Below are 12,269 nucleotides of genomic sequence, written 5' to 3'. Positions count from 1 at the left end.
TTTGAGTGAGTGAGCTCTGGGCCGCCCTCTGTCTCCCCTTGTGAGAAGCCAGGCCTAGCTCTCTGACACGGGGGAGAGGGGTGAGTAGGAGGGTGCATCGGGGTGGGGGCATTTGCAGAGCTTCCCAGACTCTCTTCACTCAGCCCTGACTCTGGGGGCTCATTTCTCACAGGCAGCATGCAGGAAGGCCCCGTCTCCTGATGGGACCCTGCCTGCTCTGTGTGCCTGTCCAGACTGGGCAGACCTCTCGCCCTCCTCTGTGCTCCCTCTTCTGTTATCCATGACTGGAAGGCTGGGACTGTGTTGGGTGGCCAACAAGGCATCCTGATTGATGGTGTCCTGGGGACTGAGCAGAGGCTGGCAAGTGATGCCAGTATCTTCTCCTAGGAGCTCTGGCTGGGACATTGCCCCGAGAAACATCATGGAACGGGATAAGAGAGAAAGCTTATGCCCAGGAAGTAGCGCTCAGAAATGCAGAAGAACTGTGGAGCCCCCAAAGTACTCTGTGATGAAGGCTCCTACCAACCTAGGGCATAAACTGAAAAAGACTGCTGTGGGACCAGATTCTGGGTTGGAGGAGCCTCCAAGCTCTGAGCCCCCAGGCTCACCCTGGCCTGTAGTCCCACCCACACTCCCCGATTTGGAGCAGCTCCAGAAATTGCCCCTGACAAGCACTGATAAGCAGTACCCCCTGATGAAGCAGCGTGGATTCTACTCTGACATCCTCAGCCCTGGATCCTTGGATAAACTTGGGGTAAGTGTGGCAGCCATTTCCTACCAAGCCTGAGCCCTCCTTGTGGGTTCCATTTGCCCATCCTTCTTTCCTTCCTTCCATATACCCACCCACCCATCCACCCACCCATCAGTTCATTTGTTCACTTATCCATCCACCTATCTACCCATCCATCTATTAATTTGTCTATTCATCCACCCACCCACTCATCCACCCTTCCTTCTGTCCTCCTGGCTATCCATCTGTCCATCTATTTGTTCACTCATCCAACAATTCATCACTGAGTACCTGCTGTGTGACAGGTCCTGGACTGAGCACTGGATACAGTGCAGATGAGAGATAATGTCTCTATTGTCATGGGGCAATGGCTTTGGTTTGGGAGGGGTCCTTGGAGGAGGTTGCATACTGCTGAGATCTAAGAGGTAAGATGGTGTCTGGTGTGGGGGGAGGGGCAGTTCCCAGGCAGAAGGCACAGAAAGTACAAAGGCTTGGGGTCCCTGACAGAGCTCATGGCCCATGTGGAGGAAAGTACACTGTGAGAGAAGAGATAGAGGCTTGGGGCAGGGAGAGGACAGAGAGGGGGTTCACTGAGCCCTTTAGGCACCAGACAGTGTTAGGAAGGTTTTAAGCAGGGGAGGGGCTAAGAGAGATAGGACAAGGACCCACTGATACCCACTCTGCCTGGGGATGGGAGGTCCACACAGAGACCCCTGCTGGCCTTGCAGCACCTCTGCCTTGCGGCTCAGTTCCAGGACCTACACCAGGAGTGCTCTCAGAGGGAGGAGTGCCAGACCAGAAGGGGTAGGGCCCACTGCAGCCGCGAATGGGGAATTGTACAAACTCTCTGGTTCTGCCAGACCCCCAGGCCCCTGTGGTGCTCCCCAGTGGACTCCAGGAAGACACCTGGCCTTGGGGTCCCTCCCAGGTCCTACCTGTCCCCGGGATGTTTATGCCCCCTTGGGGTTCTGCGGTTTGCTTCTAGGAAGTATGCTGTGGCCCTCCCATGAACCAGAACCTCTTACGGCAGGCCGACCTTGACAAGTTCACCCCAAAAGGTCAGTGCCCTGGAGGGCTGGGTGGGACTCTCGCCTCAGGGAGACCCTGGCTGAAGGTCTCAGTTCCCTCTAATGTAAAATGGGGATAACAAGGGATGAGGTGCTTGGCAAGGGCCCTGCTCGCTGACCTGAGTGCTGAGTGAGCCACAGCTGCTTTATCACACTCTCTCAGAGCTGTGACAGGGGTACCGAGTGGAGGGCGTGGGGTGCTGAGGGCCAGGGCCCCCGCCCCCTCCTCCCAGCTGGGGATGGTGGGGCATTTACATGTGCCTTGTCTGCCTCCCCGGGGGCGGGGCTTGGAGAAGGCCAGGACTGTGTCTGTGCTGTCCCCCGCTGCGGCCTCAGCACCTCGAACAGAGCCTGGCGCGGGAAGGTGAGCAGGGGCTGTTTGCTGAAAGAGGACATGAGGACTCTGTCCTGTGTCCATGATGAGTCTTGTTAGGACTGGGACAGGTCTGCAGGAAGTGGGGCAGTCCCAGTGCTGGAGGGAAGAATAGGGTGGTTCCAGGAGAGGCAGCGAGCAGGGTGGGGCCCCGAGTGGCGGTGAAGAGCTAGGTGGGGCCCTCCCACTTGTTGGCAGACAGGACACACCATCAATGAGGCACAGATGTCCCAGGGTCCTAGCTGTCTGCCCTGCTCTCCAAGCCCAGCAGAGGCCTGGCTCTTTGTTGGCACTAACCAGATGAATCCTTCCGGGACCCATGGGTCTCATGGCATCTATGGACCCCTCAGAGTGGCAGAGAAACATCAAATGAATGTGCATTCTGTGATCTGAGGATCCAGCCTGTTGTGTTCAACAGTCTCACAAGTATATGTGGCCCAGAAAATGGTTACAAACCACAGATGTAAGAGCTGTGGGGGTGCTGGGATGGTGCTGCCACCATCCAAGGTGGGTAGGGTGGGGTGGTCAGCAGCTCTGCTGAAATGCCACCGGGTGGTGGCAGTCAGGGTTCTGGGCAGCCAGCAGCAGACGTCCACTCTGCTGCCAGCAGGCTCGTCGAGGCAGCAGGGGCCAGAGGCCAGGCTTTGCTTCCTCCCCTGGCTCCTTCTTGGCCCTGAGACTCAGGACAGACCCAGGAGCCCATGTTCTGGGAGTGGAGTGGTGTCATGGACCCACAGGCTCAAGAGCAGGTGACCAGGGGTCTGAAAACTGCCTTCTTGGCCAGACCTTGTGCTGTGAGATTCCCCTGAGCACGTGGCAGCTCTGGTGAAAGAATGGGCTTCAGCTGAGCCTCTGGAGGCTTCTATGGGGCCCAGAGAGAGGGTGAGGCTCAAGGAGGGGTGGAGGGGGATGGAGGGGGACCATCACTGAGCTGTCCTGAGCCCCTCCAGCCCCCGGGGAAGGTGGCTCCTCTCCTGAAGCACCTTCCCACGCCTCATTTCCCAGCTCCATGGTCTCGGTTTTCCTGGAATTTTCCACTTAACAGCCCAAACCCTGAGCAACACCTCAGTCCTAGGCAAGCTGAATGGTCACCTTACCGATGGGTCTCTGTCCACCAGCCCTCCCCCCCGCCCCAGACCTGGCACGGACGCCTCTGTCTGGCCTGGTGTCTAAGGAGAGGTGTCCATGGTGTGACTTGAAGGTCCCCAGGGCACAGGTGGTGGTGCCTCTGCTCTGTGGCCACCAGGTTGCCCTGAGTTTAAAATGGTCCCAGGGCCCTGGCCGGTTTGGCTCAGTGGATAGAGCATCGGCCTGCGGACTGAGAGGTCCCAGGTTCGATTCCGGTCAAGGGCATGTACCTTGGTTGCCGGCATATCCCCAGTGGGGAATGTGCATGAGGCAGCTGATCGATGTTTCTAACTCTATCCCTCTCCCTTCCTCTCTGTAAAAAATCAATAAAATATATTTTTTAAAAAATAAAATGGTCCCAGGGAGTGGATGGATTTCAGACTGATATCCTTTGGGGGAGAGGCGGGGCAGCTCTAGGGTAGGGATAGCAGGAACCCATCCCAAATGTGCAGGGAGCTACCACTTTGCCTTCCGATTTGGTTGTAGTCCTCACCGGAGGTTTGGTTCAGCATCTGGCTTGAGCCACCACCACTGGTGCTGGGGTTGTGGGCGGCGTGGAGGGGAAAGATGGAGCATGCCAGCTCTGGGCAAGGAGAGTGGGACCAAGCAGACCTTCAGGAGGCTTCGTCCCTCAGGCTTGCACTCCCTTGGGTGTCTGGCACCATGTCTGGCTTCTCCCACCACTGCCCGGCCAGAGGCTAACATGCACACCACGTCCCAAAGTGTGTGTATGCCTCATGCCTGCCTCGTGCTTTGTCTTGGGGGGTGGGGCGTGGTTTGAGCCCCAGCCTGAGTCTCTGCAGCTCCTGCCCCTCCTCCACCTGCAGTCAGAACCTTTGAGTTTCCTGACGACTTCCAGGAGCGCCTGAAGGAGGAGCGCATCGGCGCCACCACCGAGTTGCTCACCCAGGCCGACTTCCCGCTGCAGGCCTATGAGCCCAAGGTGCAGGTGCCCTTCCTGGTGCTGCCAGGCCAGTGCCCCCGCAAGATTGAGATTGAGAGGTATGGCTGGTGGGCTGTGGGAGGGCCTGTCCCCACAACTTGGGGCGGGGGACAGCGGGCAATTCAGTGACCCTTCCCGCAGAGGTCACTAAAATGAGTCTGGGTGCAAGTTTTTGCATCAAAGCCTCTAGGCCTTTGGTCTTTTAATGGGAACAAAGTGCCTTCCTTGCTGTGGAATCAGGGAGGGTGACGTCTGGGTGAATGTGGTAGAACTTCAGGCAGGACAGAAGGGCAGTTGGAGCCCAGTGTACCAGCTCCAGTCCTTACACTGCTTCCTGATGAGTCTCAGAGGGGCAAAGGGCCCTAAAGGGTCCCTCGGCCGCATCCCTGCCACCTCGATCCTGTGGGCTTTTGCTGACACCCATTTTGTTCACACAAGCCATCATGAGATTTCCCTTGTCTTCCTCTACCAGGCGGAAGCGACTGTACCTGAGCCTGGACATTTCGCAATTGCTGGCCAATGAGGGCATCGACTCCAACAAGCTCATGCCCAGGCACCCAGACCCCTACCACCCCCAGACCATCGAGCAGGGCAATGACCCGCTCTTCCCCATTTATCTCCCGCTGAAGGTGAGCCCAACTTCCACGGAGGGCTGGTGGTCAGGGGGTTGGGGTGCAGGACCTCAGTTGAGGGGTCAAACCAGAAAGGGGACCCTATGGCAATCGCAAGTTCTCGTCAAACAGGGCGACTGCATCATTGGAGTCCCCTAGGGGTCTCAAGCATCCCAGGCTGGGACAGAGGGGGCCCGAGGACTCATGGGGTTCTGATTCTCCACTTCTTCCCTGGGAGCCTAGGCAGCATCTAGACCTGCTCCTGCACCCGCCCCCCACAGGCACCAAGAAGCAGCCCAGCTGGACTGTGGAATATGTACAGGCCTCCCTCACACTGTTCTAGGCTCACTGAGATGGGGAGATGGAGTGGAGGAGGGCGTCATTGCAGCCCCTTTGGGGTACTGATGGGGAAACTGAGTCCAGGGAGGAGAAAGAGGAAAGATAACCTGCTCTGGCTTTCACCGGCCTCCCCATCCTTCCTCTCCCTGACCCTGAGTCTCTCATGGGGAGGCAGAGCTGAATCCAGTTGCACACGGCCCTGCTAAGGTGGCCTCCCGTCAACCCTGACTCTCCATCATTCCCAAGTCTGGGTGGGGTGCTCAGAAAAATCAAGGGCCACCTCTTGCCTCAGACCTGAGCTGGATGACCCTGAGCAGTAGGAAAAAGAGCCCCTATCCCCCTGTGAGTCCCCAGGTACCCCTCTGCCTGAACCTCAGGATGGTTTAGCTTGACAAGGATCCAGGGTTCCATAGAAACAGAACTCATAGGCCCCTGTGAACAGCAGAGGAGATGCTCAGCTCTCTGGTCCCCAATCTGCAGCACCTACATCTGGAGGAGCCTGTGTAGGTACCCCATCCTCTGCCTGCCTAGCCACTCGGGCCCCAGTGAGTTGAGCTGCCTTCTCCTGACATCTGCTGCTTTCTTCCAGGTGTTCGACAATGAGGAGTTTGACTGCCGGACTCCCAGCGAATGGATCAACATGGGCTTGGAGCCAGGGTCTCAGGTCAGGAAACCAGTCCCAGGAAAAGCCCTCCTGCCCACCGATGACGTCCTGGGGCACGGTGAGCAGGACCAGCCTAGGAGGGGGCAGGATCCTGGATTGTACCCTCCTGTCCCAGCAGTAGCCCTGCTATGGGTCCCTGGGCTGCCCTGGGGCCTGGCAGCCCTGGGAGGTGAGGGCCCCTCCTTTTAAGACCTCCCAGCCGGCATACAGGCCAAGGGGATGGCTACACAAAGGCCAGAAATGCAGGGACCAGGGATGACATCAGTGGGAGGGCTGGGGAAGGCACTGCTGGACGGTGTCTAGAGTTAAAAACAAAACAACTTTGACTTATTGGTAATAAAAAATATACATGTCTGTTAGAGATGCTCAAATGTGAATAGGGGCACAGTTTGAACCCTTTCATCCCACTACCCAGAACTCACCATTGCTTCAGCTCAAATTGTGGCCTCTCAGCCTTCACCTCTACATGGACAATACACATACTGTCACACTCACACGCTTGCAAACACTCAGAGACACAATCACACACATTCACAAGCATGCTATCCCATGCACCATTCCACTCACAAACATGCAGTCGCACTCATGCACATTTTTACCAAACTCTCTCTCTCTCTCTCACACACACACACACACACACACACACACACACTCCTACCGTTACCCACTTGCAACCACTATCGCACCCCCCCCCACACACCCATACTGATGCCCAGGTTTGCTCGGCCTTGTCTGTGTTGGCACATCCTTTGGAGCTGGGTCTGCCCTGGGGGCCGGGAGGCTCTCTCCAGTCAGCTGCTGTTGGGAACAGTGCCAGGGTGAGCTTCCTCGGCCACCACCCCGGCCTGTGTGGCTGGCTCTGTGCAGGCATCCTAGGAAGCTCTGGGTCATGTGGTTGGAGTTTGAAGGTGGCCATGCGCCTGGGCGAGGCTGAGGGTCACTCTGCTTCCTGCCAGTGGGTGGACCCGCCACCACGGAACAAGGAGGGGGCCAGGTGCAGGTAGGAGTGCGAGAGCCGTGTTGGTTTTCAGGCTGCTCTGTGTCCAGGGGGCCCTCAGTGAGTCTGTTGAGCATGCTGTTAACTTTATGTCTCAATTTAAAATCAGGTTAATGCTGGAATCAATTTCTCTGAACTAGACAAGAAGCCTAGAATGCTCCCTTTATTTTTTACTTAATTACAAAAATAATTTAACTCAATTGTTCCCAGATCACCAATTCCTGGTGATAAAACCAGAAGGTTTGGGGCTGCATTAACCTTAAATGCACCAAGTAGCAGCCTCCCGGAGTGCTTCTGCCCCTGCCCCTCGTGGGCCCTGGCCTTGAGCAGGAGGAGGGCTGGCAGGGAGCATCTCTGCCAGAGCACTCGTTTTCGGTGGGGGCTGCTTGTGCTGTCTATTCCTCTGAGTTGAGCCAAGACAAGGTCAGCATTTTCAAAAAGGAAACTGATGAAGAAGGGAAGAGAAAACAAAAATAGGCCAAAGCCGGGCTGGTGTGGCCCAGTGGTTGATCGTTGACCTGTGAATCAGGAGATCCCCAGTGTGATTCCTGGTCAGGCACATGCCAGGGTTTTGGGCTCAATTCCCGAGGGTGTGCAGGAGGCAGCCAATCAGTATTTCTTCCTCATCGATGTTTCTATCTCTCCCCTCCTCTCTCTCTAAATAAAAACATATTTAAAAAACACAAACAGAACCAGAGCCGGTGAGATATTCCACAGCAACCTCCTATACTCATCTATCCAGCATCAACCCTCAGGCAGTGTTTCCTGGGAATTCCAGCCCTTCCTTCCTCAGTCCACTCTGTATTGCCCACATTTGTTTTAAGCCACTATGTATTGAGGCCTTCTCTGCCTGGCTCCGTGCCATGTTTGTCTTAACTTCTATGAAAGGTTATTGAGCACCTGCTATACGTACCAGATTCCATTCTAGGTATAGGGATGCAGCTGTAATCCAGGTGGGACGCCCTCACTCCCGCCCTTGGGGCGCGGATGCTAGTGTAAGGAGGCTGACTAGCACCAGGAGGCTGCTGCACGGTATGACCGAAGCTCTCCGAGAGCGCCTGGGGCAACGGTGCTATTTTAGGCAGAGAGGCTTCTCCCAGGGAGAAACCACTTGAGCAGGGAACAAACCAGCAATAAGGTAACTTGAGTGAAGACTGCTGGCAGAGGGTACAGCCCAATGCAAAGGCAGGAGCAAGCTTCAAAGTCTCAGGAATAGGCAGACATCCAAGAGAGAAAGGTGTGGGGTGCAGTGGCAGGAGGGGAGCTGGAGAAGCAGGCTTTCCGCCTGGGGAGTGGAGGGAGGCTCATCCAGACCCTACAGGCCCCGAGGCCCCCCGTGAGGACATCACAGGGCAGCAGCATTCTACTCTGCCTTAGGCTGTCCTGATATGAGAGGCTCGGGCTCAGCTGCCACAGGAAGCCTATGGGGAGGGTGCAGGTCACTTGCCCTTCCTCTAAGCCTATGGGAAGGGCATAAGTTACCCTGGACTTGGTCTGTTTAAAGGGGTCTAGCTTAGACATGATGACCTTTACAACCAGATCCTCAATAGGTCTGTTGCTTGGGGCTTTCCTGCTTCCTCTCCCGGTCCTGCTAGCCCATCTCTCTCTCTCTGCCCCCTTTGGGGACATGCTGAGCACAAGGCTGAGAGACCTGCTCCATATGGCTCTTCTGCTGCCCTGGGTTCTACAGAGTCCAGCTCAGCTGGGAGGAAGCAAGGCCCCCACTCTGCTGGGGCCAGAGGGGGTTTTCCTGGTGGGAGTGAGGCCAGATAGTGACCTCTGAGACCCGTTCCCAGCCCCTGCTGCTCACACTCAGAGGCCCCTGCTCACCCCGTGCAGGGAACACTGGTGGGTTCCCATCCTATTTCAGAGGACCCCAAAAGTCGGGAGCTGAAGTACGTATGGTGCAGTGTTGGTGTCCTGGACTACGACAAGGAGAAGAAGCTGTACCTGGTGCACAAGACAAACGAGAATGGCTTGGTGCGAGATGAGATGGGGCAGCCCATCCTGAACGGAGGGGTCACTGCTGAAGGTACAAGCTTCCTGACCCTGATCCAGGCGGACCCCCAGCTCAGGTTGGGCCTGGCCCGTGACTGAAACCAACCCCCACCTAGGGCACAGCCAGCTCAGGTTGGAATTCTCCCTTGCTCTGTTTGTCCTGTGGCTGTGAGATCAGAGGGCCCATCACTCAGAGACCCCAGGAAGGGCAAATGGCCATTATTTGATATGTGCCACCTTCCGCATGATGCTGAGAAGGAGCCCGAGGCCCTCAATTGGTGATGTCTGCCCTGGTGTGGCATCAAGGAATGGCCACGTAAACGGCCACCCCTGTATAGTTCCTTGTTTGTGCAAAGCTCTTTACAGTTTGCAAAGCACTTTCACATCCATCCCGGACAAGCTGAGAGGTGGGCAGGGCAGGGAGTGCCATCAGACCCATTTCACAGATGCGATGGGGGTCAGAAAGGGAACCACCTGCCGGGGGCTACCATGCCGCGGCCACGGAGCCAGGCTGCCACCTGGCGTCCAGCCCAGACATCCGACGGAGTGTTCTCTCTCCCCCTGCCGGCCTCAGGAAGGCCACCCCTCATGAACTGCCAGTACTGGGTGCCACGGATCCAGCTTCTCTTCTGTGCTGAGGACCCACGCGTGTTTACGCAGCGTGTGGTCCAGGCCAACGCCCTGCGCAAGAACACGGAGGCGCTGCTGCTGTACAACCTCTACGTGGACTGCATGCCCACCGAGGGCCAGCAGCTCCTCAACGAGCAGAGCATGAGCAAGATCAAGCAGTGGGCCATGAGCACGCCCCGGATGCGCAAAGGGCCCACGTGAGTCCCCGCCGGACCCTTCCCCACCCCAAACATGGCCACCTCCGGAATCCTTCCTGTGGGACCTAGTGCTGCCCAGGGGTAGTGCTCCCTCCATTTTGACCTGTTTCAGGCTATCTCGCCCACTGCACTATGGACTTCTTTATATACATAAATTTTTTAAAATATTGATTTCATAGAGGAAGGGAGAGAGAGATAGAAACATCAATGATGAGAGAGAATCATTGATTGGCTGCCATCTGCACGCTCCCTCCTAGGGATTGAGCCCACAACCTGGGCATGTGCCCTTGACCAGAATCAAACCTGGGACCCTTCGGTCCACAAACCAACACTCTATCCAGTGAGCCAAACCGGCTAGGGCACTATGGACTTCTTGGGCCCCAATAATTTCTTATTCATTTCCAGATCTCTTATTATCGGTACTAGAGGCCCAGTGCACAAATTCATGCACAGGTGGGGTCCAGCTGACCAGCACCTATCAGGGCCGATAGGGCTGGGCGGGTCAGGGGGAGGGGCCCTGGGCAGTTGGTGGGCTGGCCCCACCCCCTGGTCGAACTCCGGTAGAACTCCCAGACGAGGGGACAATTTGCATATTACCCTTTTATTATATAGGGTGGACTCATAGGTTCCTATTTTATTCAAAGGGTTATAATCTATTACTACCATTTTTTAATTTTGATGCTTAAATTGGCCAGTGGGAGCCTCCTCCAGGTGATTCCAGTGTCCTTCTGATATGTTCCTGTTGTTTTTTAGCATGTTTTTACTTTCTGGCACAGCGAGAAGTTCTGGACTCATCTTGTACTTTCCCAGACCTAGTCCTGAAATCAGCTATTTCTCCAAGGAGCCCTGGTTCCTTTTAGTGGGCAGTGGTATTTAAAAGCCAAGATCTGGGCATTAGATGTGCTCATTGATACTGGGAAATCATTTCTTTTTATTTTTTATTTCTTTTTATTGATTTCAGAGAAGAAGGGAGAAGGAGAGAGAGATAGAAACATCAATGATGAGAGAGAATCATTGATCAGCTGCCTCCTGCATGCCCCCCACTGGGGATCAAGCCCATAACCCAGGCACGTGCTCTTGACCAGAATTGAACCCCAGGACCCTTCAGTCCGCAGGCCAATGCTCTATCCACTGAGCCAAATCAGCTAGGGTTACAGTATTTCTATTATATAAACTTGCTGATGTTTTCTTTGTGACCTAATATAAATTTATAATCAATTTTTGTGAATATTCCATTAGCACTTGGGAAGGGGCATAGTTCTAGTATTAAGATATAAAATATATCAATTATAAGGATGTATTATACTCTAATAATATATATTATATATAATATGCATAATATATATTTATAAAAATATATAATATATCTATATATAATATACATTTTATACATAATATATATTCCATAAAATCTACCTTATTGATTACTATGTTATTTATGTCTTCTATATCTTCACTTACTTTTGTCCACTGAGAGAAAATGATATATCATCATTGTGAATGTAATGGGGCGACCCGCAGAGATGACCACCAGGGACTCAGATCAAAATTTAGAAGCCTTTATTAAGCTGGCCAGCGACTAGAGGAGTTACAGCGTTTTTATTTGCAAAACCCACGAAGTTAGTTACAAAGCCATTGTTTACACAATTTGTTCCCGACACAGTACAGTATCAGTACAGTGACTACCGTCCTAGCTATGTGTTCTAGGAACAGAAAGCTCAGCGCGCCCCGTCTGGCCGAAGCGCCAGATATGCAGCCCAGCACAACGAATTGCAGCTTTTAGCATTAAAAAGTGTCCTTTGTCAGGTCTAATGCTTTTAAACTTGAATTTTACTTTGTTTGATATCAGAATTATAATCTGGCTTTTTTGGTTGTTTCCATCTTCCTGATGCATCTTTGTCCATCCCTCTCTTTTTAGCCTTTCTGTTTTAGATAGGTCTTGTTATCAATATATTGGGTCTTTGTGAGTCAAAATAAAAATCTTTTTCTTGTAATAAGTGATAGAACTGATATGTTTAATCTCAATTATGTCGTATTATTTAATATTATAGTTATTACTAGAGACCCGATGCACAAAATTCGTGCAACAGTAGGCCTTCCTTCCCCCGTCTGCTGGCACCAGCTTCCCTCTGGCACCCGGGACCTGGGCTTCCCTCGCAGACTTGGCTTCATCCAGAAGGTCATCTGGAAGGATGTCCAGAAGGAAGTCTGATCTAATAAGCATATAATGCTTTTATTATTATAGATGCTATGTTTCTCTACATGATGCATTTTCTTTGTTCTTTTACTTTTAAAATTCATTTTGGTATTTAGGTAGGTTTGTACCTTCATTTTAGTGAATTCTTTTGTACTTCTCCTCTTTATAATGCCTGTAATCCCCTGCTTTCCTACTTAACTTTTTAATATCCAGTTTGTCAGTTTTTAACAGTATTTCTAACTCTCTTCTATTTCCTATGCAACAATCCTCAATCTCATTCTACTTTCTCCTTCCATTTTTAGTTGCTTTTTTCTACTGAATATTTTAACATATTTTTTCACTCTCATCTGTATCTTTGTTTTAGTCTTAAATCTACAATTAAATATATTAAGCAT

General features: G+C 53.2%; 1 protein-coding gene across 1 annotated transcript in view; it reads left to right on the top strand.

Moving 5' to 3' along the window:
• Positions 1–508: 508 nt before the first annotated feature.
• DNAH1 (dynein axonemal heavy chain 1) overlaps positions 509–12,269 on the top strand; it is a gene marked incomplete at its 5' end in the record, with an annotated part of 68,190 nt that continues 56,429 nt past the window's right edge. The window contains 7 exons of the mRNA XM_081106615.1: positions 509–754; positions 1,716–1,788; positions 4,126–4,300; positions 4,714–4,870; positions 5,781–5,913; positions 8,723–8,884; positions 9,425–9,677. Of these exons, the coding sequence (XP_080962741.1) occupies positions 509–754; positions 1,716–1,788; positions 4,126–4,300; positions 4,714–4,870; positions 5,781–5,913; positions 8,723–8,884; positions 9,425–9,677 (1,199 nt within the window). The remainder of the gene's footprint in view (positions 755–1,715; positions 1,789–4,125; positions 4,301–4,713; positions 4,871–5,780; positions 5,914–8,722; positions 8,885–9,424; positions 9,678–12,269) is intronic.

Source organism: Myotis nattereri (assembly GCF_964212035.1).
Source record: "Myotis nattereri genome assembly, chromosome: 14".
NCBI classification, from domain to species: domain Eukaryota; kingdom Metazoa; phylum Chordata; class Mammalia; order Chiroptera; family Vespertilionidae; genus Myotis; species Myotis nattereri.
The sequence above is the reverse complement of the archived record's forward strand: the minus strand, read 5'-3'. Positions and strand labels throughout refer to the sequence as shown.